The 27,932-nt window shown below is 46.3% G+C and overlaps 1 protein-coding gene across 1 annotated transcript; it reads right to left on the bottom strand.

Moving 5' to 3' along the window:
• Positions 1-866: 866 nt before the first annotated feature.
• arrb1 (arrestin, beta 1) lies at positions 867-26,502 on the bottom strand. Its single transcript, XM_063492805.1, has 16 exons — positions 26,217-26,502; positions 10,702-10,732; positions 10,543-10,603; positions 10,386-10,430; positions 9,922-10,118; positions 8,644-8,703; positions 8,436-8,503; positions 8,138-8,273; positions 7,658-7,742; positions 7,501-7,573; positions 6,905-7,042; positions 6,741-6,824; positions 6,091-6,114; positions 5,871-5,941; positions 4,436-4,484; positions 867-2,941 (listed from the first exon to the last, which is right to left on the bottom strand). Exons 1-16 carry the CDS (start codon positions 26,234-26,236, stop codon positions 2,830-2,832), a joined length of 1,254 nt encoding a protein of 417 aa, XP_063348875.1. The 5' UTR covers positions 26,237-26,502; the 3' UTR covers positions 867-2,829.
• Between the last annotated feature and the right edge of the window lie 1,430 nt (positions 26,503-27,932).

Here is a 27,932-nt window from a genome sequence, read left to right as displayed (position 1 = left end):
AAGTTTAACATCCAGAGATCCATGAAAACAGAATTTATTAAATTTAACGGAGTTAGAAGTTAGCAGGAAGTTAGCTCGCTAGCTTCCACCTAAACATGATATAGCATGTTCTGACTGAGAGATTTCTGAAAAATTAAAACGTACAGCTCTGCTATCACTTCCAACATAAATGAAGACAGAAAACTAAACAGCAGTGACGTTTGTAGGGTTACTGAAGTTGGACTAGCTGGTATATAATGATGTGCTACGTAGTGGCTAGCTGCACAGCTATGTTAGCATAACATAAGCACAGTGAAACTGGAGGATGAACGCTAACTTTTTTCCACTCGATAAAAGTTAACGTGAGGGTTCCCGATGGTTAGAGACAAATGCAATCGCATGGCAGGATGCTGTAAACGGACCAAACTTCAGTCAGGAGAACAACTGAGATAATCCATCCACAATACCAGGTTAGTCATTAATATACTGCAACAACATGGGAATAGAGCAGCTGCCAGAGAATTCAACATTAATGAATCAATGGTACAGAAGTGGAGGAAGCAAGAAGAATGAGTTGAGTAAAGTTTGACTTATCTGACTGTTTTGTTTCGCTTAATGCGCCTTATAATCCAAAAAATACGGTAGTCTTTATCTGCCTTCAGCTCACCCTTTTCCCAGCATCCTCCTCTGTTGCACCAACCCTCTGCATGTCCTCCTCCACTACATCCATGAACCTCCTCTAAGCACCTCGTCGGTTGAAAAGTTAATTTTTGTTTAGTTTCATGAATCCAGACAAACGGGGACACAAACGTCCTTTTATTTAAGATCCAGTGAAATATACAAGTTTCCCTCGTGCCCCGCCAAAATGAACAATCAGACACAGCTGATGTTTTCTGTTTTTTCTTAAACTGTACGTTACAATGCAAAAACTGGTTTCAGTCTGACACATCTTACCCCTCACACAGGATGTTTGAGACTCTTTTACTTTGAATCATCAGACTTTTCAAAATAAAGGTTTGCACAATTTCTTTACCTGCTCAAGTCACCTGATACAACATATGGATGACACCCGTGGATATTCAAACCTCACATCCCTGCCGATTCTCTTACAAATCATTGATGAATTTCCATGTGGATTCTCTTTCTTCAGCACAGCCACTAGTTTTACTTTGTTTCTGTAAAATCAGCCGGCACGTAGGGATTGCCCATTGGAGCGCTAATCTTCAGCGGTCTAAGGAGCCAGTCCCACAGGCCGAGAGACCAGACAACGACCCACTGGCAACCTCTGGTCATTGTGTGGTTGATGTAAAAGAAGGGCGCTACGCCACAAACCTCTCTGTGACTGCCTCCATCACCTGTAGTTTGCATAAAAGACGTTGAGTCATCTGCAGACCAGAAAGAGAGGGCGGTCGCCCTCAAAGTAAAAGTTGCATCTTCCATGCAAACTTCAGGCAACTGAGGCAATCTGCCACAGACCAGAACAACCACAGGAGGCTTTTGTTGCAGCACCATATTTCACCTAGCAACAGCCACAACCACTCGCCACCCAGTCACCAGAAGTGAGTGTTTGCTAGGAGGCCTGTGTGATGACCTCTGGCCGCAACCCTGTTCTATCAGATTTTATTTAGTGAATAAAATAATATTTTCCATTTTGCTTGCTGTCTCTGATTTTCACTTCAGTATCAATAAAAGATCTTTCTGTTTATTTTCAGTTTTAAACTTTATTACATTTAAGGTAAGTGAAGATTTACTGGGTGACGAAATGTTTCAGATATTTCAGTAGAAATTGAACGTTTTATTAGCTTCAGAATTAGCCTGTCACACTAAAGTGATCCATAATTATCAGAATGTTGTTTGAGGAAACAAAATATATATCTGTACAGTCATAAAAGCATTCACGACGATCAGGCCACAGTTCGAACAGTTGCTGTTTAAATTTCTGTCAGATGTCTGATTGTTTCAGTTAAACAGAGGTAAAGGTAACAAACACGTAAAGGATGCCAATTATATTTGTCTGACACATGTATCATATTAAAGCGCAGCGTTTACTTTAAGGCAACATGAAGCCGTGCTGATTTTAAAAGAAACAAAGCGAATGGACGACCAGCGACTGCCTGAAAGGAAGAAAATCATTCTGATGATGATTTGGACAATTATCTGCATGAACACATGAAACTGTATGCTATTTAAAATCAGTTTGATTATTCATGACATTAATAAATCATAGGAAGTATTTATTCATGCAAACTAGGCCACCGGTTGCTGTTAAATGGTCGGTGGCTCACTCTGACAGTTTGAGGTCCTCTTGGCGGGCGGGGAGGCCCAGCAGATCACTTCGGTACCGTTTCCCATCTGCTCTGCAGCTTCAGCGACACCGACTACAGATGGTTACTCAGTAAAATCCTCCGTCGGCTGAAGTTTGGCTCCAGTGGCAGACGGTTCAAGATCAACCGAGGCTGACAGTGTTGTTTCTAAAGACGACCCTCTGATACAAAACTTTAAACTAATCTCAACACAACTTTACATCTGTTTGGTCCCTAATGGAAACACTTAGAACAAAGAGACATTAGAGGCATGCTACCAGCTGTCGTTAGGAGCTGCCGGGTCGGCGTTCCAGGCGACTCCGTCGGAGCAAAGAGCCGCTCCGATGTCTAGGCTGCAGTATTCTAGTTTTTTTTTTTTTTTAAACACCTCAGCGGGACTCAGAGAGGACAGACATGAACGAGCACACAAACACGGCACCACCAAGTGTTTAAAGGGTGTCCAGACTGTGGTTTGACCTAAAGGTGACCTCCATTAGCTCCACACTACATACAGCAGCAAAACAACAGCCGCAGTGTCTCCTCCCCTCTATCTGTCGTCCAGTTTGGGCGAGTCCACCGGCTCCTCGTCTTCATCCTTGTCGTCTTTTGCTTCGATCAGCCGCTGGCGGGCAAAGTCTTCGAAGATGATGTCATCGTCGCTGAGGGAGGGAGAGGTTATGGAAGTTAAATCAGAGACGTTAACTTGGTCATATGACTTTTGGTTTGAAATAAGTAATATGGCATTTATTAAATGTTTCGTATCCTTGGATACCGGCGTTGGGAGCGTTATTTTTCTGTAACACGTCGCCGCACTAACATCTTAGTTACAATTAGTCGATATTTTACTGGTTAGCAACAGAAAATGTTCTCAAACATTTTTGTGAATTCAACTTTGGTTTATGGACGTAATTGCGCGGAGACTTGTTTACAACGCATTTTTCCCTAAAATCAGCTGATATGAGATGGTGCCTGGTCCTGCCCAGTCGTGTTTCGAGAGTCTCTGCCTGGGACGGCTTTGTGTTCAGGCTGGTGAGCGAAACAGCGCAGAAACATGTCCGGGCCTTTCACTCAACCGTCTCCAAATTTCATAAACATTTGTGAATATAATGAACATGTAATGTAATAAAAAGTGAAAAAATTAAAAAGTCCAAACATATAAAGTCAGTCCTGTGAATTTTTTTCAACCTATATTTACATTTTTTTATTTTCAAACTTGATCTTTTGACCCACTTTTATACGACAGAGCCACATTAAACAAGACTAAAGTGGAAATGAAGGTTTTCTTCTGCTCTGACAGCGAAACAAGTGGATAAATCATCCATCCTCTTTACTGTGACCATCGATATCCTCACATCTGTCCGTTTCATTTTGTACCAACGCGCCCATCTCCCCAGTGTCTTCATCGCCACGCTGTGTTTACGAGCTGAAAGAGCAGAGGGTACAGCAGCCGCGCCACTTTTAAAACAACAGCTTTAACCGATGTAAGAAAGCTAACGAGCCATGACCCCGCCCTGCCGTTTAATAATGAGTTTAATAATTACAGATGAAGCTGAAGACGAGGTGGAGATGGCAGAAAGACGAGTGTTTCACAGCTTTTACTTCTTCTTCCCCCTGTACAGATGTCTGAGGTAACAAAGACAGGAAGTGGAAGTGGAAATAATCGTTGGGCTGCACGGAAAGAGGAAATAAAAACACACAAAATCTCCAGTTTTTTAGGCTTTGGGAGTCGTGCAGAAACACGTTGGAGATGGATCCTCCCCCTTTCAAACACCGAGTGAAGCTCAGTGAAGAAGAGGAAGTGGCCTCGCTGTTCTGTATTTCATCTTTGCAGCTGGAGTCATTTCCTTTGTTGTTGCGTACGCATGAAATGATAATGAGTAAATTGCAGCGTCGGCTCACAGCGCTCGCGTTTGGCTGTGCTGGCAGCAGAACGAGTTTCCAGTTTAAAGCCCATTTCCTGCAGCTCCCACAGCAGCAGGCATTAAGACGCATTAAGACTGAAACTCTGGAAACGAGTCCATCACCGTTAATGCTGCAGCAGGCGCAGAGGAAGCCTGTCTGCTGTCAGTGTTATTGATGAGCCCGTAAACCAGAGCAGAACCAATCAGAGTGAGGAGGAGAGGCAGCGGCGAGACGAGAAGACGGCTGCTTACTTTGTGTCAAACTCGATGAGGTTCGTGTCGACCGGAGCCTCGTCTGCAGCTGCGGAGGAGAGAGAGATCACAGTTACACACCTGTGCTGAGAAGAAAACTCTTGGTGCTCGTCTCTGTCAGAGCCATTTCATTCTTCTCACACCGACTCGTTTAAAATCCCCACACACCCTCAATCTGAGCCTGACACCGGTCGGGACGCTCCGACCTGTCAGACAGCCCCGTGGAGCTCCTGTGTGAGGGGCCGGCGCTCCGTCTTTGCGTCTGGAGCTCAGGTTTCCAGCTTTACTCTGAGGGAGACCTGATGACTCTGAGCAGCTCAGCTCTGGGTCTGTTCTCCACAACCCACCGCAAACAAGGAGGAAGAACTGCAGCAGGGCCGCAAACATGGATTTACGTCTCCAGCCAATTGGTGGAGCAGGAAGACCGAGGCTGTGGGTATATGAGGAGCCAGATTAAAGGCTCCAAATCCCAGTATCACACCAGTGCATTCAGTTACTAATAAAATATGCCTCTGACGGACGCCGGCTTCACTTAGTGCATGAGTCACATGACACGCTGAACTTTGATGTGAGCATGGATGGAGCCTGCAGCAGAGAGAGAGCCCTCCTCTTCCAGTTGGGTACACCTGTACAGGTGGCCAGTCTGACGCAGGGCTAACACAGAGAGATAGACAACCACTCACACTCACATCTGTGGGCGGCAGCTATCTAAAGTAAGTATCTGTGGGAGGAAGCCGGAGTACCTGGAGAGAACCCACACAGACACGGGGAGAAAGGCCCCGCCCACTTGCTGGACTCAAACTCAGGACCTTGCTGCTATGAGGCAACAGTGCTAACCACTGCTCCACCGTGCTGCCCACAGAGAAAGATGAGAACCATGGCTCTGTGATCGGACAGATCCAGCTAATGCAAAGAAAGCCCGGCTTTGTTAAACCTGACTCAGAGGATGCTCCTGTGCTGTGTCTGCTGGGCTGAACCTCCACGTCTCTCCTGCATCTTCGCGACTGTCTCATCATCTCCTTATTTGCATTCGTCTTCTAAGCGCATGTCCTGGTCACCGCTGCAGACCCTGCAGTTCTGCGTTGTCACCTCCCACTAGTGTCTCTATTTTACAGCCCTAACAGCTCTTGTAGAGCCTGTAGTGAGCGCTTCTAGAGGAGAAGAAGAAGAGTGCCGATTTGTCAGCTGACTCACCAGGAAAGAGATCAGCCTTAAACACCTGAAGATGAATCCACAGCAGTATATTATCAGTATATGGACATCATGAATACTATTACACTGAACATCAAATATTAATATGCCGCATTACAAATGTCTGCTTTCGAGGTCAGATGACGCTCTGACCCTTCGAACCTGCAGCTGATAAAATGATGCGTTACATCATCCTTTAACTTCCTGTGTCTGTGAACGCCAGCAGGAACAGGAAGTGTCTCACCTTCCCTGTAGAAGGACTCCTCTAAAGGCTTCGGGTGCATTAACGTGAAGGGCAGCTCGACCGAGACGTCACTGAAACACAGATCATTGGTAACAACACCGACAATCCACAACTACTAAAAGCATTTATGACCACGTCAGCACTGGGGTGTTCAGTGAGGTGTACAGGCGATCTTTGTAAATCTCAGTGTTTTCATCAATGCGAGAACATAAAAGGTTACCTCGCTGCCAGATCTCCAAGGAGCCTGAAATCAATAAAGAGAAAGAGTTTCAGCTTCAATACAAGAGCACAGAGGATTTATGATGAGTGCATCCCAACACTGTGGACATTTTTACATAACATCTTTCAAACGAATACAGATGCAGATTTTTTATGGTCCATGCACAGTTAAATAGCTTATCTCCAGTTTGGAAATGGGAACTTCTGCCCTCTGACAATTCTGCAGGTTTTTAAATCGTTTGGGCACCAGGTTAGCTCAGTGTGTTGATCGGGCGACCACATGCCACACGGCTGAGAGCGGCCGGCCCGGTTTGAGTCCGAACCCCGGGCCTTTGCCACATGTCTGCCCCCTCTTTCCTGTCCTTTCTTCACTGAGTCTATCAAATAAAGCTGAAAAAGGCCATAAATAAATAAATAACATTTCTGTTTGTCACGAGCTGAGGGGTCTGATTGTGGACGATATAACCTAAAGCTAAAACGCCACAGTCACATTCAAAGTCTGTGGGATGTCTGTGTATTCCACAGAGAGCAGAGCGTCACACGACGGTGTGAGAAACAAGGCCTAACATCTGAGCTCAGGTTCAGCAGGCGACCAAAGGACTGCGTTTGAATGAATTTTAACATTTAAAGCTCCTCTCACACCATACTGACCCGCCACGAGACACAACCAGCTTCACTTTGACTTTGTAGGACACGATGATGCCGAGAATCTCCTTATTGGCTCCATCTCTTAACCTGCAAAGCAGACAAAATATTCACACATCACTCTGCTTGGCTGTCTCGGCCCAGCTGGCAGTGAAGGGGGCTGGACTCACAGCGTGCTGGACGCCAGGTTGGTGTCCTCGTGTTTCAGTTTTCCGTCCAGAGCGAGACCTCGTTTCTCGCGATTGTTGGCCAGAAACGGAGTGAGGGTGAAAACTTTGCAGAAAGTTGAACTGGGAGCCACAACATCACTGAGGAGAGGGAAATAAATGGTAAATGGCCTGTATTTGTATAGCGCTTTTCCAGTCCCTAAGGACCCCAAAGCGCTTTACACGTTCAGTCATCCACCCATTCACACACACATTCACACACTGGTGATGGCAGCTACATTGTAGCCACAGCCACCCTGGGGCGCACTGACAGAGGCGAGGCTGCCGGACACTGGCGCCACCGGGCCCTCTGACCACCACCAGTAGGCAACAGGTGAAGTGTCTTGCCCAAGGACACAACGACCGAAACTGTCCGAGCCGGGGCTCGAACCGGCAACCTTCCGATTACAAGGCGAACTCCCAACTCTTGAGCCACGATCGCCACGAAATACGGACGCTTCAGCTGATTTCACATTAGAGAGCTGCGTCAGCAGCGTCACAGTTTATCGTTTACTCTAACTTTTGATTCCTTAGTGTCAAACTTTATGGATGAAACTCACTCTGACTCCTCGGTGGCCACTGGACATTTGTACTGAGCCGTGTTGAACAGGCAGATGTCGGCGTACTGTCGCACTGTGGACACAAATATCAGCGTTTAGGAGGACGTGGAGACGTGGAGACGTGGAGATACACACAGGAAGCAGCGCCCTGATTTACCTGAGATCTTCATCTTCTTCACGGTCTTGTTGGTGTTGTTGGTGACGTGAACGTTGACGCTGATTGGCTCGCCGTGGTAATAGATCTGAGACACAACAGACAGATGACCTCCCGGCTTACGACAATCTTTATAACACTCACCTGGTTAAATCGGCTTACAGGCTTAAAGTTTGCGTTATTAGGGGCGTGGCCTCCCTGACTGGCAGGTGGATGGTGACACCTAGACCTCTGCACCTTGTTTGGAGCATTTCTAATGACACCATGTGACCAATAACATGTCTGCTGGGAGGTCGCTGCACTAACAGAGCGTCCTGGAGTCTGAGCTCCAGTTTAAGTGAAATTCAAGGATTTGATTGGCTGTTACTCTGATGAGCAGACAAACAGAAAAACACTAATGCTGAGGCTTCTGTTTGTGCTCCATAGATGAGCTCTGCTGGCTGCTGGTGGTTGAACTGAGTGGATCTGTCCCTCAGGTTTTACCTCCTTGTCCAGCGAGGCCTCCAGGTGCAGCGGTTTGTCCGACATCAGGAACTGTCTGGTGGTTTCTGCCGTCGGCTGAGGGCCAGGTTTCTCTGGAGCGTACTGCACCTTCCTGATCACCAGACGCACAGAGTTCCTGCAGCAACACAACATAGCTCAGACATTTCTTTCAGAGTGGATGTGTCCCAGATTATTCTGTTCACTGGTACGTGTGTGTGGGAACGAGCTCTTTCAGTTTCATTCATAATTCACGTCTTTGTTGTGCTGCTCGGCCGGACTGCAGCTGACTCACGTTTACCTTTTGTGGATCTTTTCTTCGACGTTTTCGGCACAGAAAGCTTTCACCTCAAAGTCGACTCCGCAGGCCTGAGGACACACCACAGCGAGACACGTCTTCAGATTCATTTAAATCCAGACACGTTTCCACCTTTGAAAGGAGCTTCAAACCCAGAGGCACGAATCGAGCACAAAGCAAAAGAAAATGGCAGCGGACGTCGTGGCTTTACCTTTCCGGTGTCCTCCGGTCCCGGCTGCAGGGTGACGGAGCACGGCAGGTTGAGAGGAATCTGAAAAGATATGAAATATTCAAAACATCTGAAACATTTATGGCACAGTGCAGAGAGTGAGGATACTGCGGGTTCCCGCTCCGCCGTCGCTTCTCTTTGTTTTTCTGCATTTTCTGTTTTTGAACTACAAAAACAAAGAGTTCCTCCTCTGGGTTTGTGAGACGAGAACATCTGTGAGGACGGGAAGCTCCCAGAGGAGACGCTGGACACATGACTCACTGAGGCTTGATGGATGATGTTACGTGATAAAGCATCATGCATGAGGCAGCGTTTTAGCTGTTTTTTTCCAAACTAATTGAATCATTTATTCATTCATATCTCAACAAGCAGCTTCATCTGCCATTATTCTCTACTAATGGATACATTTCCATTAAGTCCGGGATCCTGTTTACATGGATCTTTGTCAACTTTCTATGTAATTTCTCACAAATTGTTCAGAATGATGCAAAGATGAAATGAAGACATTTGATATCCAAGACTTCAAACATGGAGCCTGGCAGCTCGGCACCAATAACACCGGAGTTGGTGCAGCACGCCGAGAAAAAAAAAGGATAATTAAAAAAGTCTTAATATTAACGAGGTGGTCTTTGGAAAGGCCTGAGGCCACGGCACAAACATGTTCCACTACTGGAGTCCAGTCAGAGACCGCCTGATAACCACTGCCTGTTAGTGAAACGTGTGACGGCACGTGTCTGTTCACGCGTGTTTTTACTGTCAGTTACATGAAATCGGTATCAAACTGGTCCAACAGTGATGACTGTGGCTGATGGCAGGGTGTCGTGATCGCCTGTAGTTTGTATGGAAGATGCCGACTTGTCTGCAAACACTCGCCATGGACTCTCCGAGCTGTAGTAATTGTTGCAGTAGTTGCAATATTTCTAGCAGTTGCAAATTTGCCTTCAAAATAAAAGCCTTTTGAAATGTGTTGGCTGCAGTGGGAAGTTTCACCACGGCTCGGGGAGTAAATGGGATGTTTGCAAACTGCGGAAACCACGGCAACCAGCATCATCCTTGTGATGGAAAACACCCAGCGACAGCCAGCAACCTCAGCACCAACCGGTCGGGGAATAATCATCTCCCCTAGCGACCGGAGGCTGCCAGGAAGCTGGTCTGCCTGGATCCAGCACCTCTGTGGAAGAATAAAAGCTAATGAAAGATGAGACGCACTCTGTCACAGATCAGGGGACAAATATTCAGGTGACCCGGCGGCCTCCGTACCTCGAAGGTGAAAGGGTAGGCGTGTTCTCCCAGTTTCTTAATCAGACGTTCCTGAAGACGAGTCAGAGTCTTCTTCTCTTCGGTGACCGGAGGAAACGCCTGGATGTTCGCCACAAACAGGTCCTTCCGGAACGTCAACCCGAGGACGTCCAGATCCTCGCGACCATAACGGAACGCACACGTCAGAGTCACAAACACTGATGAGGCAAGAACAAAGACAATCAGTGATGGAAGCTGATTAACAGAAAACCGAAACATGTTGCACATTAATGTGAGACGCTATCTTCCTGCTCGTTTACAACATCACTCGTGGTTTTTACGGCAGGACGTGAGCCCAAAGTGGAGCAGCATGCTCTGATGACACCAGCCGGTGAGGTTTCTGGGTAATCGCTCACATCCACAGCTGCAGCGATTTCTCTGAGCAGCAGCTCAGCTTTCAGCTTTCCCACACTCGGGCTTCTCACCTTTCCTCTCCTTCAGGTACTCCGGGTCGATCAGAACGACGCCGTCTGCAAGGAGAAAACAAGATCTTCAGCAAAGTCGCTTTTGCTTCAAAAATCAACTTAAATTTAAATGTGAGTGAAGCTCCAGGATGGAACCACAGACTGAACAAGATCTCACCGACGGGCTCTACCCGATCCACGTGGTCCACGAAGTCTCTCTTCCCCAGGTAGACGGTGAGCTGAGGGAGGAAGAGCTGCTGTTTATCAGCCTGAAATTGTCGCTGCTGTTTCAGGCATCAGCAAACTGTCACCTGCACTGTGCTAAAGGAGGACTCACCTTTCCATTGGGGCTGGCTTTCTTAAACACTCTGCAGACAGAAAGAAGAGCACAGGTCACACTGTTTGTGTATCTCATACTTTTAAATAAAACTGTCCAAGAAAAGTCTGGAAACAGTGAAACAGTGAGGGCGTGCCACACTTCAGGAATAAAGTTTAAATTGTCAGAGTTTCTTCTGTTTTAGCAGCAGAAGTGATTTCTCACATGACCCCTGCCTGTAAAACGCCCCTGGAAGTATTAAAACTGCCCAGAAAACTCAGACTACCCAAGCTGAGTGAGTCCAGGTGTGCTGCCAGATGTTGGTGTTGATGTATTTTGGGTTTCATGAAGCTCGTGTTGCTCCTAACCCTGCAGATGTGCTCCAGCCCTGAGCTGCGTTCACTGCTGCTGGTCCTCTGAAGGCCACTGTTGGGGAGTAACGGACTACATGTACTGGCATTACATATGTAAAATGCAAAATAAGAGTAACTGTATTCCGTTACAGTTACCGCTTAAAAAGGTGGTATTTAGAATACAGTTACTTTGTTGAAATAAATGGATTACACGGCGGTCTTTCCTGTTTCATATGTTCGGCTATGCTCTCTCTATTTTTGGTAATTCTACTTGCAGCCCGCACAATGAGGTGAAGAAATATTTTTTTTAAATTATTGTTCAAAAAATGATTTAATATGAAAGCAATAGGCAGAGTGTTACAGGCATCGCCCTAAAGAATGTAGCCTCATGGGCGGTGTAGTCCAGCTGTAAGTAAGCTATTAAGACTCGACTGTACACTGTGTTCCTGTTTTCCTCCGAAACAATAAGCTCTGTTGGAGCCTTTCAACGCCTCTCTCTGTCTCTCGCTAGCAAAGTTGACCCAGACAACAACGTATTAGCCAGAGGTCCCTTTACTACGGTTCGGAGCTGCGGACCTGTTTTCTATACAAAGGAATAGTTTTCTATACGAGATCGCCGCAAAAAGTGCAGCCTTACCTAATGTCCACCTACTGTTACTCATTTATATTAAGATTTAAACATCTAGTTGGTATTGGTATGGAGAGTAACCTTCAGTAATAGTAATAAATCACACAGCAATAGTTCATTCATGTAGTTGTAAAAAGCATGATAATATATTAAGTAATCCAAAGTATTCAGAATACGTTACTCTCATTGAGTAACATAACGGAATACGTTACAAAATACATTTTGGGGCATGTAATCTGTAATCTGTAGTGGAATACATTTTAAAAGTAACCTTTCCAACACTGTCTGACACATTGCTGACCTCTGTTCGGTCTGAAGCTTTGTCTCCATCTCTTTTCTTTTTCTGACCGAGTGAAACTGAAGGTGGCAGGAGGCGTCCTGCCTGCACCCGGCAGAGCCTCGGGAAGGCCCTGGTCTCCACACAGGACCCAAACATCACAAACATCATCTTCATTATGAGAACCCCAAAAGGTTGATTCTGTTCATGTGGACGCAGCATTTTCAGCAGAGACTCAAACCTCAGTCACAGTGAAAATAGCCCACTGAATGAACAGTGGCAGTGCAACGTACTGTTTATAAGGTTGGAAACCTGAAAACATCCAGATGAACAGAATCAACCTTTTGGGATTTCCTTACCTGGATTACTGAGCATGCATGATCACATTCATTATTAGAAGCTACTTTGCACCGGTTTTGTGTATCGTGTCAGAGCAGAGCGATGATGAGCACCAGGCTGTGACCAGCAGAGCTCTCATCATGTCCACAGCTGTGCAGATTTTTGAGCTGAGAGTGATGCAAGAAGAAAACATGAACATGCTGAAAGAGTAAGTCTAGCTTCAGACAGGCTGTGAGTGTCGGAGCGCTCGATGGTGTCTGTTTGCTGGGACCCTGCACAGTCACATATTACAGAGGGTGAGCTGTCAGCAGCTTCCTCCCTGCATCTCTGTCTAATGCTGCCCGACAGCATGACCCCCTCTCCTCCCCCCGCGTTAATGTTGTCATAAATTAGCTGCTGTGGCTCCATTAGCTTTCAGCTTCCTCCTGAGTGGCTCTTCATCAATCATCAGCATCGGGACGCCGTTTTTAGCCGGAAACCGGAGGGACTCCTGGGAGCTGCCCACTGCACGATCACCTGCTCACCACACTCTCTGCAATTAGTCCAATTAAACTTTAACACGGAGCAGCTCTGCCATCTGAAATCACAAATCAGGCCGAGCAGCTGGAGGTAAAACACCGGCTCCGTGACAGCGACAGCAGAGACGTTTATCGACCTCAGTGCTTAAAATTGATCTCTTCTTGATTTTTAATCAGAGCTGAGTGAACGTGTCAGTTTCAGACGGCCGCAGGGACAAAACACGGCGTCCTCACAAACCGCTGTGCTACACACTGGACATATAAACGCTGGTGTTTGTGTGAAATGAGAGAAAAGATGCTGAAAGCTTCGGTAACAGGAAGTGAGCGTCTGAGAGAGTGTAAACACGATTAAAGATTCATTGAAAGACAGCAGAGCTGAATCTTCAGAGCTGAGGATGCGGTTAGAGCTTCATCGTACAGACGTGAATCAGTGCAGGGTTACAGCACGAGAGGGGCTCACATTTCATCTGAACGCGAGTAACGACTTCAACTTTATCACATCAAAGACGCCAAGACAGCTCAAAGACAACCGAGAAGTCAGATTCCTTTTAAGCAAATATTATTACATTTTTCCACTTTTCCCTTTCAGGGTCCAAAGCTGCTGCCACACAGGCAGAGGTGAAGCACCTGGACAGGTACACCCGTTTAGAACCACCACTGAACCGGACAACAAGCTGAAATCAAAGACATCATGTGTGGAGAAGCACCTGATGTAGGTTCTGACGTCTTCCTGCTCTTTCCTGTTTTCACGTCAGTGCTCAGGTTCACCCAAAGTGACCCCGGTCCCTCTGAGGCTCGTTCACATGTGAATAAACACACTTCCTGTGTAAGAGAGTGATGTGCGTGACTGCACACCCCAAACGCTCTGATGCATCATCATTAGGGATGGGTATCGAAACCCGGTTCTTGTTGAGAACCGGTTCCCACTGTTTCAATTCCTTGGAATTGTTTGCCATTTTTGCAAACGATTCCCTTATCGATTCCAGTCGCCCCGAATGACGTCACCACGTTGCGGAGCATCATTTACCTGGCAGGAAACATGGCGGCTCAAACGCTAAAAAGTTTGGTTATACTTTACGAGAACAGATGACAACAGGGCAACTTGCAATACTTGCAAAGTAGATATTTCATTTAAGGAGGAAACACTACGAATATGCAAAAGCATTTGCTCACAAAACACGCGATGACCTTAAATGAATGTCGTGTTTTTAATTCTCCGGACTCGTGAATCTCAACCCAGCAGCAGCGGTAACGTTTGCACGTCCTCTCCTGTTAATGCGGCAGGTAAATAATCAACTAACAGTGCATATTATGTTAGCGCGATCTTATTACAAAACCTGCCATTACTGTGCATTTAGGTGACCATGATGAGACAGACAGAGTCTGGCTGGCTCAGATGCTGGCAGTTGTCGCTGCAGTCTACCGGTAGCGTCTCCTTTCAGGCCAGAATGTCACCGAGCAGTGACTAAGTTTGTGGTAAAAGGCTTGCACCCATTTGCCACAGCAGATGCCCCCGATTTTCAGTAAGTGAATGTGTTTAATTGTAGGCAGGGACATCACTGGATATTCTTGTGTAATTGCTACAGAATAATTTATGTTATACTTTGTTATTGCTACAGAAGAATATTTATTTTATTTTACATTTACAATTTTTTTTCCTGGGGACCCTGTGACACCCCATTGAAGAGCCGTAGGCTGTGGATCTCTTAAGATCTCACTGTTGGGTTTGTAAGGCCATGTTACTCCTAAATTTCTATCTTGTTCAAAGAGAAGATATAAAACAAAGTTCTAAGCTAATCGACCTTAGTGTTCTCCTTTTTTAAAAAGAATCGATAAAGAATCGAATCGTTAAACAGAATCGAAAATGGAATCGGAATCGTGAAAATCTTATCAATACCCATCCCTAATCATCATTGCTCCTTGTTGTTGGTATTATTGTTGTTATCACTTAAACTGATGTTTATTTCTATCAATAATCATGAATATTGATGAATATTGATGCGTATGGAGACGTTTCTGTCACAATAAAAAACGTGGATCCTTCTACGCAACCGTCTGTTGGAAGACCTTTCACTGAGTGTCAGGAATAAGTTTGGTGCCTTTGAGATTTTCTCACACGTCGTGGTTCGCTCGAGGTTGGTGCAGGTGAAGCGGCAGCGCCGCTGATCGATCGGCCGCTCTGACACAAGGGGAACGCTAACTGCCCGATCGATGCCTGATTGTTGTGTCAGCTCTGCAGCAGCAGACGGCCGATGATTGAAGACTCCCTCGATACCCAAACTGCAGCAGAGACTCAAACCAGCCTTTTTCGCCTCCTCAGATCTACGACCGCCGGGTGTAACTGGACTGTGTCCACTTTCCCACCGAGCTGCTCCTCCGTTCTAGCCCTCGGCCGGCTCAGCATTAAAGTCGGACCTGGTTCTGCCGGGCTCAGGAACACGACTGAAAACCACCAGCATGAACGCATGAGGCTCGGCCTCAGCCACGCAGAGAGCAGACAAAGGAACGAGATCCAGAAAGTCCGTCGCCTCCTCTGAGCCCGAGCCGGTTTCAGATTATATCCAGAGATCACAGATGCTCCGGTCTCTGGGCTGCAGAGGGGAGGGACGTTTATCAGCGCTTACTTCATGACACCGGAAACACGAGAATCCAACAGAAACATCTGGCAGCCATTAAAAACATCTGGAGCTTCAAACAGTTGTGAGCACAGTGTGAAAATAAAACCGACTGTGGGGAAATAAAGAGACATTTTCAGTGTCCTGACTCACACACCTGAACGATTGTGGAAATCAGTCACTGAAGACGTTTCACCAAGAACCAAAGGGGAACCGAAGGGGAACTGAAGGGGAACCAGCAGTGCGGTAACGTTTTAAAGCTGCTTTGGTCTCATTTAGTCAAAATCAACCCAGACCATCTGGAGCTTTCCCACAGACACCACGGAGGAGCAGCGTTTACACGAGCAGCCAGTTCAAACAGAAACCCTTTATTCCATTTTCTATTAAACGTGAAACTCTGTGAAAAGCAGGCTGGAACCTGCAGCTCTCAGAGTTACTTTCTCAGGTGATTTATTGTTTGTTCCGTGTGTTAAAAACTGGGAAAAGCTCCTGGAGGCTCCGTGAATCAGCTGACTCCTCGGGTCCTCCTGCCAACTTTAGCTTTGACTTTAAAATCCCTGTAATTACTTTTAGGGCCTGGCACAGCCTGACTGCAGCATTAATCAATGAGCTGCTGATCACACTTACCGCGGACAGCTTTATTGGTACAGCATCTTTTAACAGTGAGCAAAATCTAAATGCTTTATATGAAACAAAATGAGCAGATATAAAATAAAGACGAGGCCACGAGAACTGAAACCCAGCCCGTTGTTTGTTTTTTAAAGAATAGAATAGAATAGAATAGAATAGCTTTTATTTTTATTACAAGAACAATGAAAGGCTGTTTGGCATCTCTCCATGTGTGTGAAATACACAATAGTGTAAGTATTTACACAATCACAGACAAATTTACATTTACACAAGAAGGATATGTACAAGTTATACATACACCTGCAAACATACACGCACATACATACATATATGCATATATACATTTATGCATGTGTACATACACACACATATTTCCACATACACGCTTACATATATATACATACACATACATGCCATCTGAGGAGCAGGTGCATTGAGAGGTGCAGTGTGATCAGTGATATTGCAAACTGAGGGGGGTGCTGTCAGGGCTGGACTGGGACAAAAAATCGGCCCAGGCATTTTGACTAGAGACCGGCCCACCAGGTATTAAAGCCATAAAGCCTTTGAATGAAAACAAACACTGTTGTGACAGTGATGTACACTGTCTTGCTAGTATATGTATGATTTCTATAGATTTTATATCAGATAAAAACTTTGGTTGTAAGATTCAGATAATTATTTAATAAAAGCTAGATATTTTAAATGAGAATAACAAAGAAAAGTATTTCTTTGTGCCCCCCTTTCCCTGTTAATGCCCTACCTGGCCCCCTGGCAAAACTTTGCTAGACCCGCCCCTGCACAGTTACCAGCTGTCAGCTACTTAGAAAAGGATCCTGGTGTTATTTGTCTCTCAGAAACAGTTCATAACTTCAACTCATTCATGTCACCTAAAAGGTAAACCTGTTTCTCCATCACCTGTTCAGCTCTGATGGTTCAGTAAGGACATCTCCTGGTTTCATCTTCATGTTTCCCTCTCACCACATATCCAAACCGACATCATGACCAGCAGCTTTACAGCTGTGGCTCCAGCAAACATCAGCTGATACTAGAAATTAATATTAAATAAATTCTAACAACAGCTGATCAAGCTTAAACGTGCTGCTGTTGTTTAGCGCAACATCAGTTGGTTTCTTTCTGGCGCAAAGTGGGAGATAAACAAACAAGAGAGAAAAGCCGATCAGCTGATCATTGATCAGTTTCATGATTGAAGGAGCAACAGGAGAGGGAGGGGGAGAGAATGAGAGAAGAAGAGGCAGCTGCAGCGTAACGACAGAATAAATCCAGCTTTGTATCTTTTTCCATTCTAGCTGAAGTCCGGGACAAACTGTGTTCCTTTTCAGCTCAATACGAAACTCGTAATAATTTCTCTGAATACGAGACGATTCCGTTTTTTACGGGACGGTTGGCGACTCTACTAACTAACCTTATGAATAAAATAAAGTTCACTATCAGTAACATCATAGCACCCACCCAGCTGTATAGAAACTCCGTCATGCTAGCTAGTACGCAGTACGAGTTATTGTAACTGACTGTAAAAAGTCAGCACAACGAAAATAAACTCCACCTAAACTTGGTTTATATCTGACCCAGACAGACTGCAGGTCATAACTTCTTACCTGAAGTTCAGTTCACCTGACACTCGGACCGGCGGCTGCCTCGGGTCTCTCCTCCTGCCTCCCCTTTCCCTTCCCCATCCACCTGCTGGCCTCTGTGGAAGCTCCACCACAGCCACCACCAAACAAATGAGTTATTTTTACACATCTGCCAGCATCTGGACGATCCACCACCTTTCACTGTTTATACTGTTACAAAAAAACACCCATCGGCCCATAAAAACGAAAAATCACCATCCGGTGGGCCGATGGCCAGTCCAGCTCTGGCTGTTGCAACTATACTAAATAAGGTTATAAATACAGTTTAAAGAGGTAGGACTGTTGATTGCATTATAGTATAAATATAAATACAGTTTATAAATAAGGTGTAATGTCCATGGGTGTTGGCAGTGCAGTTATCCTCCAATCAGGGTGGAGGTAGGGCATGTTTGACAGCCTGTGGGTAAAAACGTCTGTTGAGTCTGTTTGTCTTTGACCTGATGGACCTGTAGCATTTACGAGGGGGGAGTGTCCAGGGTGTGAGGGGTCCTTGATGATGATGCTGGCTTCCTGCTGAAGTCTGCCAGTATAGATGTCTCTGAGGGATGTTAGTGAGGTGCCGATTGCCCGCTCTGCTGCCCTCACCACCCGCTGCAGTTTCCTCTTGTCCTCTGCGGTGCAGCAGTTGAACCAGAGTGTGCAGCAGTAGGTCAGAAAGTCAGAAAGCTCTCGATGGTGGAGCGGTAGACGTTTACTAGCAGTCTCTGGGGTAATTGGGCCTGACGTAGTTTCCTGAGGAAGTACAGCCTTTGTTGTGCTTTCCCTACCTGGTGGGAGATGTTTGTGGACCAGGTAAGGTCGGCCGAGATGTGGACTCCGAGGAACTTAAAGCTTTCTACCCTTTCTACCCTTTCTACCTCCTCCATCAACGTAGAGGGTAGAGTGCTCAGATCGCCTTGTTCTTCTGAAGTCGATGACCATCTCCCACCATGGGGTGGCAGTAGCTCAGGTGGCAGAGCAGGTCAGCCACTAACCAGAAGGTCGGTGGTTCGATCCCAGGCTGCTCCATGCTGCATGCCAAATATCCTTGGGCAAGATACTAAGCCCATGTTTGCCTACTGGTGGTGGCGTCAATGTCCGGCAGCCTCGCCTCTGTCAGTGCGCCCCAGGGCAGCTGTGGCTACAATGTAGCTGCCATCACCAGTGTGTGAATGACTGAATGTAGTGTGAAGCGCTTTGGGGTCCTTAGGGACTAAGTAAAGCGCTATACAAATGCAGGCCATTTACCATCTCCTTTGTGTTCAGATGCTGAACCTCCTCTCTGTAGGCTGAATCATCGTTGCTGTCGATCAGTCCTACGATGGTGGTGTCATCAGCAAATTTTATAATGGTGTTACTGGTGTGGATTGGTGAACAGTCATGGGTGAAGAGTGAGTATAAGAGGGGACTGAGGACACACCCCTGTGGGACGCCTACATTCAGAATGAGGGTGGAGGAGGTGTGCTCTCCCATTCTGATGTTCTGGGGTCTGTTGCTCAGGAAGTCCAGTATCCAGCTGCACAGTGAGCTGCTGAGTCATGAGTTGCTTAGTTTATTAACCAGTTTGTGGGGTTGAACTGTATTGAAGGCAGAGCTGAAGTCCACAAACAGCATTCTCACAGGTGTTACTGCTGTCCAGGTGTGTGAGGGCTGTGTGAAGAGCTGTTATTATCTGTCGACCTGTTTGCCCTGTATGCAAACTGGTATGGCCGGTCCTCACTGCAGTAAAAGTACTAATACCACGAAAATACACCAACCAAAAGTAAAAGAGGAAATATCCGGTAAGAGTCAAGCTGAAGGAACGCAGCGGTAACTCAAACAACCACAGGACGTAGAAGAGCATCTCTGAGGCCGCAGCAGCAGCAGGAGACCACACCGCTGCTGCTCAGCTCAGCACAGGAAACTGAGGTTAAAGTTCACACAAACTCACAAAGCTGGACCACAGAAGGTGGAAAAACACGTCCTGGTCTGATGAGCGCCGATTTGCGTCTGCGTTCAGCTGCTGCGGGTGTGACAGTCTCAGCGCTCAGATCTCCTCACACCGGCTTCATGAACCGTTCGCTGCACTCAGAGCAGCGATGGGAGATTCTCATCACGGATGCAGACGGCAAATCTGCAGCAGCTGTGTGCTGATGTCACAATGATGTCATAACGACGTGGACCAAAATCCCCGAACAGAACGGGTCAGAGCCGGCACAGCAGAGCTCTGCTTGGAACAGCACCTTTTCATTTCCTCCCTCCTGATGTTTACAGCGGTCGTATGTGAATATTAAACGAGTCACAAAGAAACCTGAGAGCGTGACGTGGCTCAGCTCTGTCCACTTATCCTCCACACAAACACTCAAACAGATTCTGGGGCTGACGCTGCTTCCTGTGAAAACCTCCTCAGAGAGTCTCCCGAGCTGCTCTGTATGTCTGACTGATCAGCGGAGCTCGTTAATATTCTCCCGACGCGACTCATTCAGATCATTGAGCCCGAAAACACAGAAACACACTCAGACGCAAGACGACGGCAACCGCAGCGCAGAAACGCTCCGCCGCCACATTCACCATCAGAATGAACACGTTTCTGCACGTCTCCTTTATTAGAGCTTCATTTTAGTGCGAGTCACAAACCGAGAGAAAAGGACGTGTGTGTGTGTGTGTGTGTGTGTGTGTGTGTGTGTGTGTGTGTGTGTGTGTGTGTGTGTGTGTGTGTGTGTGTGAGGCCAAGCGTCCATCATCAGCCACTGTGTCGCTACGTCCTCCGTACTCAGAAAAGACTTCATGTCACAGGACAGTGATCCTTTAACGTCTCAGCCAATCCGGGCTCTGATGGCGGGTGCAGCAGTCTAAGCAGACCTTTAAAGTGGTTTAGAGGAGGACTGCTCTCAAGTGCAGGCAGAGATACACAAGCAGCTGTTTGAAGACACCTGATCTCAGCCCAGACTCTCTCAGACAAATATTAAGAGCCTAATATGCAGAAAAACACCATCAACTGACTAAAGATGTGCAGGAACCAAAACTGCTTGAGTTCCTCATCAATAAGCCAGAAAGTCCCGGTTGCATCTGAGCGTGCCCAGTTTGGCCTGAAATACAGTACAGTGCAAAAGTTTTAGGCAGGTGTGAAAAACTGCTGTAAACAAAGAATGCTTTCAAAAATATAAACGATTGTTTATTGTCCCAAAATGTATTCTGTAGCAGGACAACGAGCCCAAACACACAGCCAAAGTCATAAAGAACTATCTCCAGTGTAAGTACTGAAAGTGATGGTACGGCTCCCACAGAGCCCTGACATCAACATCATCGAGTGTGTCTGGGATTACATGAAGAGACAGAAGGATGTGAGCAAGCTACATCTACAGGAGAGCTGTGCTTAGTTCTCCGAGACGTTTGGAACAACCTACCAGCCGAGTTCCTTCAAAAACTGTGTGCAAGTGGACCTAGAAGAAGGCAAAGGGTGCTCGCACCAAATACTGATTTTTCTTTTGTTCATTCACTACATTTTGTTGATGGATGAGAATAAATGATTAACACTTTTATTTTGTTTTGCAGCTCTGTCACTGAGGACACACCTGCAGGGTGAGCAGCACTGATGAGTTACAGGATGCACACTGTCCACATCCGCGAAAAAAGACAAATAAGACACATTTAACTAAGACGAAAGAGTGCTGCCATCTCAGACCAGCTAAAGAAATGTGTCATCACGTCACAAGACCCTAACGGTTCCAAAAAGACCCCAAAGCTAAGCTTAGCCAGTAAGTCCACAAGGAGACCTGAGGCAGTCATGCGGCCCGTACACAGCTGATGGATAAAAGACCAGGACTCCATCCCTGTGGGACGCTGGCATCGATCATGAGGGGGCAAAAAATCCCAGAACCAAAATCAGAACCTGAATGATGATGTCATACCCCACCGGCTGTAAAATCAGCTAAAGAACCTCATCCAGGACTCCCCACCTCCACCCTCAGTCTGAGGAGAAACCTGCTGTTGGTACTTGCCTGGTTTCAACAGCATCACGGTTGCTAACAGGCTCAGGTGTATTACAGTGCTACTCACCTGGTTTGAAGTTCTGAAGACGTTCTGGCTATGAGCTAATGTTTTAGAGTGGAGGGGGTAACGGGTTGTTTTCAGTCTGTTATGAAAGCCTGTGCGAAAGCTACACTGTGGTTATGTCACACCGTGATGGTGACGTGCGGCAGTGATAAACCTGCATGGCACTTTCAGGTGCATCTGCTCGTCATTGCCATTAAACGAGTAACATTTTCATCACACGCTGTTATATTTCATCCTGCTGGGTTTCATAGCCAGCACTCAACTTTAACTCGACAGCTTTGCTGGGAGGAATGTGGCACGCTGCAGGGTATTTTCCCGGCGCTGTGCTTGTGTATATGTGTTTGATTCACCTGCCAGTAGGGGGCAGAATGAGCAGTCTGTGCTACATTAGCACCAGTTTTGCAGAAGCAGCGTGGGGCAGTGGGGGAAATCACTGCACCTGCAGCGTGCTCGGGTCTCTGCCTTCAGCTTTCTTCCTGCTGCTCACCTAAAAACTGAAGGAAACGGAGGCTTTGGGCCAACTTTCTGATTCCAGTTCTCAGTGGACCTTTTTTCTTCTGACCCGGAGGTGTGTGTGGCGGCCATGATAGGAGCCGGCGGATCCTCCAAATAACAAAACGTTGGTGAGATAATAACACTGCTGTCGATGCTACGAGGGTCGCCACAGCTTTAACCTCAGACTTTTTTTCTGTTCTCAAACTGTTCTCCCATTAGGAGCTCAGTCTGAGTGGAGGTTTTTTTTCTCCTCCTCTCACCTCATGTTGTGTATTTTCGTTGTTTTTTTCCTATCAGCCTACCTCTCTGACATGTCTTCCTAATGTGTTGTTTGTGTAAGTTTGGTCAGAAGGTTCCTTTGTAAGTGCGCATGCGCCATCAGCGTGCTGCCTGTATTCTGATTCTGATTCAGACTCTGAGCAGTTTGGAAGCAGCTGAAGCTTCCTTTATTACCTCCTTTAGTAAAGGATGCATCAGAGCTTCCTTTATGAAAGGAAAGGAGATGATGCCATCCCACAATTCACAGCAACGACCCATCAGACCTTAAAGTAAACAAACAGGTCATCATGTGACTTACTGCTGAGTTTTCCACCCAATGACGGCCATCTTTGAGCGACCACAGGTGAGCTCTCACGGTGTTACTGTGTGCATGTGCACACCGTCTGCACACAGCAACCAATGAGAGCACAGCAGGTATCTGAGAGGAGCTCTTTGTAGTCCATCCGCAGGACTTTGTAGTTTCACCGCAGCAGAGCCTCATTATTATTATTATTAACAGTCTGTTTAAGGACAGCTGATTCTCCGAGTGCTGCAGTCCTCCTCTTCAAGTCCTCGTAAACAATCCTTCACATCTTTACTTCCCTTCCAGTGAGGTCAAGGAAATGTAATTAGAGAAGACGCATGAGGTCATTTTTTCACTATTTAACCACAAATCAAGACTCATCTGCTTTCTGCAACAAGAACTGAAGCCGCTGAATGTTTGCACCGGTCTGTGGAGGTTCTGTTGGTTCCTGCAAGTGTGAAGCTCCATGCTTCACATTTGAATTCAGTCCAAACGGGTACAGGAGCCAGTCTGTGCACCACAGTGGATTTTAAACACAGCCCCATTTCAGGCGCACAGGCTAACAACATTTCTAACTTTTATGATACTTTTATTGGGTGAAAGTGTTTTGCAGACAACAGCGGGACACTGCCACATGCCACACTTCCTCGTTCAGCTGCTTCCTGTTTGTGGGTCTCTGCCTTCAGCTTTAATATTTAAGAGCAAACAAGTTCAACACTTAACCTGCTTAAATTCTCGTGGAATAACGAGGGAACAGGCCTCGCTCGCTGATCAAAGTGCTCCTTCATCAACTGTCTAAGTACGTTTGGAGAACTGTGTATAAAGCCTACACAGGAACAAAATAACAAAGACGTGTGTCCTGAGTGCAACACTAAAGCTCCTGACCGGTCCTCACCGTGGACCGCCACGAGGAGCCTTCACACATGTCACCGTCTGCATTGGTGCTTGTACTCGTGAAACAGCCTCAGTGCATCAAGGGTGGTGATCTGGAACAGCCAAGTATCCCAGAATGCATTTCACACAAAACAGCAAGCAGCAGTGGCAGCAGCAGCAAAGCTGGAAGCTGGAGTAAACTTTCAGAATGCTTCTGTTGTGCCACAAAAGTCAGTTTTAAGATATTTTTGGGGAGAATTTAGTTGTTTAGGCTTCATATCTGTGGGACTCATCACAGGTTCGAGTCAACTGATCAAAATATTACCAAACTGGAAACTCCAGAGATGTTTTTTCACCCTTTTCTTGGATGTCTCTGCATCTCTGGGTCTGACGCACATATTGCTGCATCTCGACCTGATCACACACCTGAAGGATGTCCTGAAATACTTTAAGCTGCACACTTTGTCATTGTTTGTCTCTTGTAAGCGTTGGAGAGACGATGACTTAGTAGTCATTCCTGTTATAGTTCTCTGAAGTGCGTCGCCGGGGGGCGTACGCATAGTTGGTCTCTGCAGATTGGTGTGGACATCGTCATGCCTGCCTGACCAATCATCAGCTTACCATCTCATGAAGAAATTTACATCACTAGCAGATTCGCAGACACGGAAAAGGTCTTGACAAGCACACGCCCACATGGTGGTCCTTCCATGAAGCTACACCATTAGTGTGCATGAGCTGCGTCATTGGGGACGACTTCTCATTGGTGGGACCCCGTCTCATTGCCCCATCTAGGAAAGGGGCTCATTAGTGAGAGCCTAGTTGTTGAGCCTTTACCCTCGGGTGATTCCTCCATCACCACAGGCTTTCAGCACACTGTTGAAGGTGGAGGATTATGGATCGGACCACCAGCTGGTCAAATTGTCTCTAGGCTCCAAAATATTTAATTATAATATTAAAATATTTTAATTTGGTCAAAGTGCCAGCGAAGTCCTGACACCGAGGATCCCTGAGTTCTCAGTCTGATACTGGGAATGCAAATGTGTGATTCTTCATTGAAAAATATCAGCTGTGGGAAAAATAAGCTGTTGTTTTGATCCAGCTTCCTGTTAGGAGGCTCTTTCAAAGCTTCGCCTAACCTGAGATTGTGAAGTTCCTCTGGTGGGTGTACAAGGAGTCAAAGATCAAGTCAGCTGACACTGACTGTAATGGACTGAGAAAGCTCTGGATTTTAAACCCAAACCTGTAGTTCCTCTGACATCCAGCAGAGGCAGCAGTGAGTCCACCACACAGACTTTACAGTGAAGAAATCGTGTTTCCAGCCTGATACACAAACTGTTTGGTCTCTGTGGTTCATTTCTGCTTCATAACACTTGTACGTTGCGGGAATCTTTTAATAATGCAGCTAGATTAAAGTTTTCATTATTAGGGGCGTGGCCTCTCTGACCAACAGGTGGATGGTGACACAGGCGGCTGTAACTGCTAGCTGGCTGCTAGAGTTCACCTAAGCAAACTCGAGTCCCTGCACTGGACCTCTGGACTGTTGCTGTTGGAGCCTTTTGGAGCATTTTCAATGGCATTATCTGACCAATAACATGGCTGCTGTGAGGATGTTGATTGGATGTTACTCTTCAGCAGGTGAAGAGTTTCATTAAAGCTGGTGGAGAGGTGAAACATGTGCTCAGAACCCCTGTAACCTCCTAGCACAGATCCAGAACTTGTCCTAGATCCCAGTAAATCAGTCACGGGCTCCAGCAGCCGATGCACCTGCACGCTCTCCTGTCAGAAACATGACGTCTGCTTTCTGTGGTGATACTGGAGTGATAACAGGTGTGTTAGGAGGCTGCAGGTGTGCTGGTTTATTAGCAGGCGAGAGCTGTTCACGTCCTGTTTGGACTTTTGTATTTCACTCTTTGGGTTTGGGCCGTTTCCTTCAGGAGAAGTTTGTTCATTTTGATTGTGACTGTCACAAAGATGCACAGAGAGCGCCGGCCTGTCTGAACATGGTCACACCCTGACGTGTACCTGTTATCGCCACAGTCTAGGATCAAATATTTGAACTAATAAAAACTAAAAACAGCCTCTTCTGATTCAGCCTCCTGACACATAGTTAAATGGTTTCGTGTTTTTTCTCTGAATGTTTCAGTTTTGCAGCTCTGTGACTGCATTTCTCTGTCGTGCACTCAGAGTAACAGCGGCTGTAAAACATGAGCTCGCCTTTAAACCCTCCAGATGACCCGTGAATGAATCAGAGCGACACACGTTTATTCTTACATACTTTTACTACAGTATCACTACAAGTACTGGCAGTGATATATTTCTCTGGTAATCTTGTTTCTTTCACAAAGATGGGTTTCCCCCCACGTTTCCTGTGTGTCTGACTGTCAAAATAAAAGACAGAAAAGCCCGAGGCAAACACAGCAAACCTGTCAGTGCCATCGAGACGTCACAGTCCTCGAGGTTCGGACACAACGTTATGTAACGTTACAGCAACACACACACACACCTCCTAACGGATCGATCTGTGTGACACACACACACATTTATCAGGGTGCATTACTGCACACACCCATTAAACCTTACCTTGTTCCTTTATCTCCCATCCCGACGATGTCGACAGCAGCCGGACGGAGAGATGATGGAGGAGGATGGAGGGATGCCGTCACCGTGGAAACTGAGGGCAGGATATCGCTCTCTCTCTCTCTCTCTCTCTCTTTCTCACTCAGGAAGCCGTTGTCATGCCATCAGAGTCTCCTCAGCAGGAGGAAAAACCTCCATCTGAGCTGCGACTGAACGAAGGACTGGCTGAATCCACCGCTCCGCCCCTCCTCCTCTTTAACTCGCCTCCTCCTTCCTTCCTTCCTCTCAGCGCCTGGCATGCGCTCCCCCTCTCTCTTCTGTCAGACTTATTAGCAGTAAAACATGTTAAAACAGGAGACACCCAGAGGACAGATTATATTTCTGTCTGACAGGAGCATCACACTGACAGCTGGACTCTGACCTCCACCCTCCTTCCATCTGTCCTTCATTAAATAAATATTTCTTTCCTCTAAATTTGGACACTTTTCCAGGCTTGAATGTTTACAGCCCGAGGAAGGAAACGGATCAGAGTGCAAAGAAAGTCACTGTCATTCTAATCGCTTTTTATGAACATTCACTGCCAGCTGCGCATCACTGCGTTTAAATTCAGCTCTTTGCTTAATCCAACCCTCAGTACTGACTTTTAAACATGTTTACGTCTCGTCATCAGTGACTTCTTACAACCAGTCGCCCCCTGCTGGACATTTAGTGCAGGTGTTTAGGCAGTGTTGTACTCGGGTTCAGTCACATCAGTGTGAAGCAGTTCAGGTTTATCTCTCATCATGCTTTATAAATGTATGGGTACGCACCACAAGCCCCTGCGTGAGGCCCACTGTTTTTATTTGTTCACATTAATGTGGCCATTCGTCTTTACTTACATGAGCACTGACACTTTAGATTTGCGTCCTGCAGTTCCCCCATCTGCCTCCACCCTGCTGCTCTTAGCTCGCGAGTGATGGAAGTTTTTAGTTTGTCCAGAAGGGGAAGGGCGTCTGTTTCAGGGGCCTCGGGATCTGGTCTGGGGATTTCATGGATCCAGCTTTTCTTGGGGTGGTTCACAACTGAGCGCATAAGCAAAGCTGTTGAATTAGCCGTCAATCGACATCCTTAGCCTCACCTGTGACTGAAGCTATGGGTACTCAGACCTAGTTTCAAAGAGCAAAGGTAACCCCAAGGTAGTATTAGACACCGTTAGTGATATTGTTGCTCCTGCTCCAACTGCTGTCCCAATTTCATTGAATGAAGATTGTGAAAACTTTCTTTCTTTGTTGAAAAAGTCAGCAATGTGAGAAACAATATCTCTCCTTCTGCTTGAACTCAAGCTAGGCCTGTTATTTTAGAAAGGTTTTTACCTGTGTCCTTACCTGAGCTGGTCAAATTAGTTAATTCGATGAAAGCGTCCTCCTGCTCTCCTGATATTTTACCTGGATGTTTGTTTAAAAATGTCTTTCAGTCTATTGGTCCCTGTGTGCTTACAGTCATCAATACTTCACTGGTTTCTGGTCACGTCCCTGTTTACTGTAAGAATGCTGTCATTCACCCAAGCTTGATGCTTCTCTGCTTAGCAGTTATAGACCAACTTCCAAACTACCATTCATCACTAAGATTTTAGAAAAGGTTGTTGCTAAGCAGCTTATAGCTGCTCTGGATGAATACAGCATCCTGGATAATTTCCAGTCTGGCTTTCGTAGAGACACGCTCCTGAAACTGCACTTATTA

Source organism: Pelmatolapia mariae, linkage group LG14, assembly GCF_036321145.2.
Source record: "Pelmatolapia mariae isolate MD_Pm_ZW linkage group LG14, Pm_UMD_F_2, whole genome shotgun sequence".
In the NCBI taxonomy this organism is placed as follows: Eukaryota; Metazoa; Chordata; class Actinopteri; order Cichliformes; family Cichlidae; genus Pelmatolapia; species Pelmatolapia mariae.
Note: the sequence above shows the minus strand (reverse complement) of the source record. Positions and strands in the feature narration are given on the sequence as shown.

What these genes read in the sequence shown, in the direction of transcription:
- arrb1 (XM_063492805.1), bottom strand. Translation starts at nt 26,236, where the DNA reads ATGGGAGATAAAGGAACAAG. An exon ending in GTACCTGAAGGAGAGGAAAG is followed by an intron (nt 10,119 to 10,385) that starts GTGAGAAGCCCG and finishes TTGCCTCATCAG; the next exon opens with TGTTTGTGACTCTGACGTGT. An exon ending in GGAGTCCTTCTACAGGGAAG is followed by an intron (nt 4,485 to 5,870) that starts GTGAGACACTTC and finishes TCTCCTCCGCAG; the next exon opens with CTGCAGACGAGGCTCCGGTC.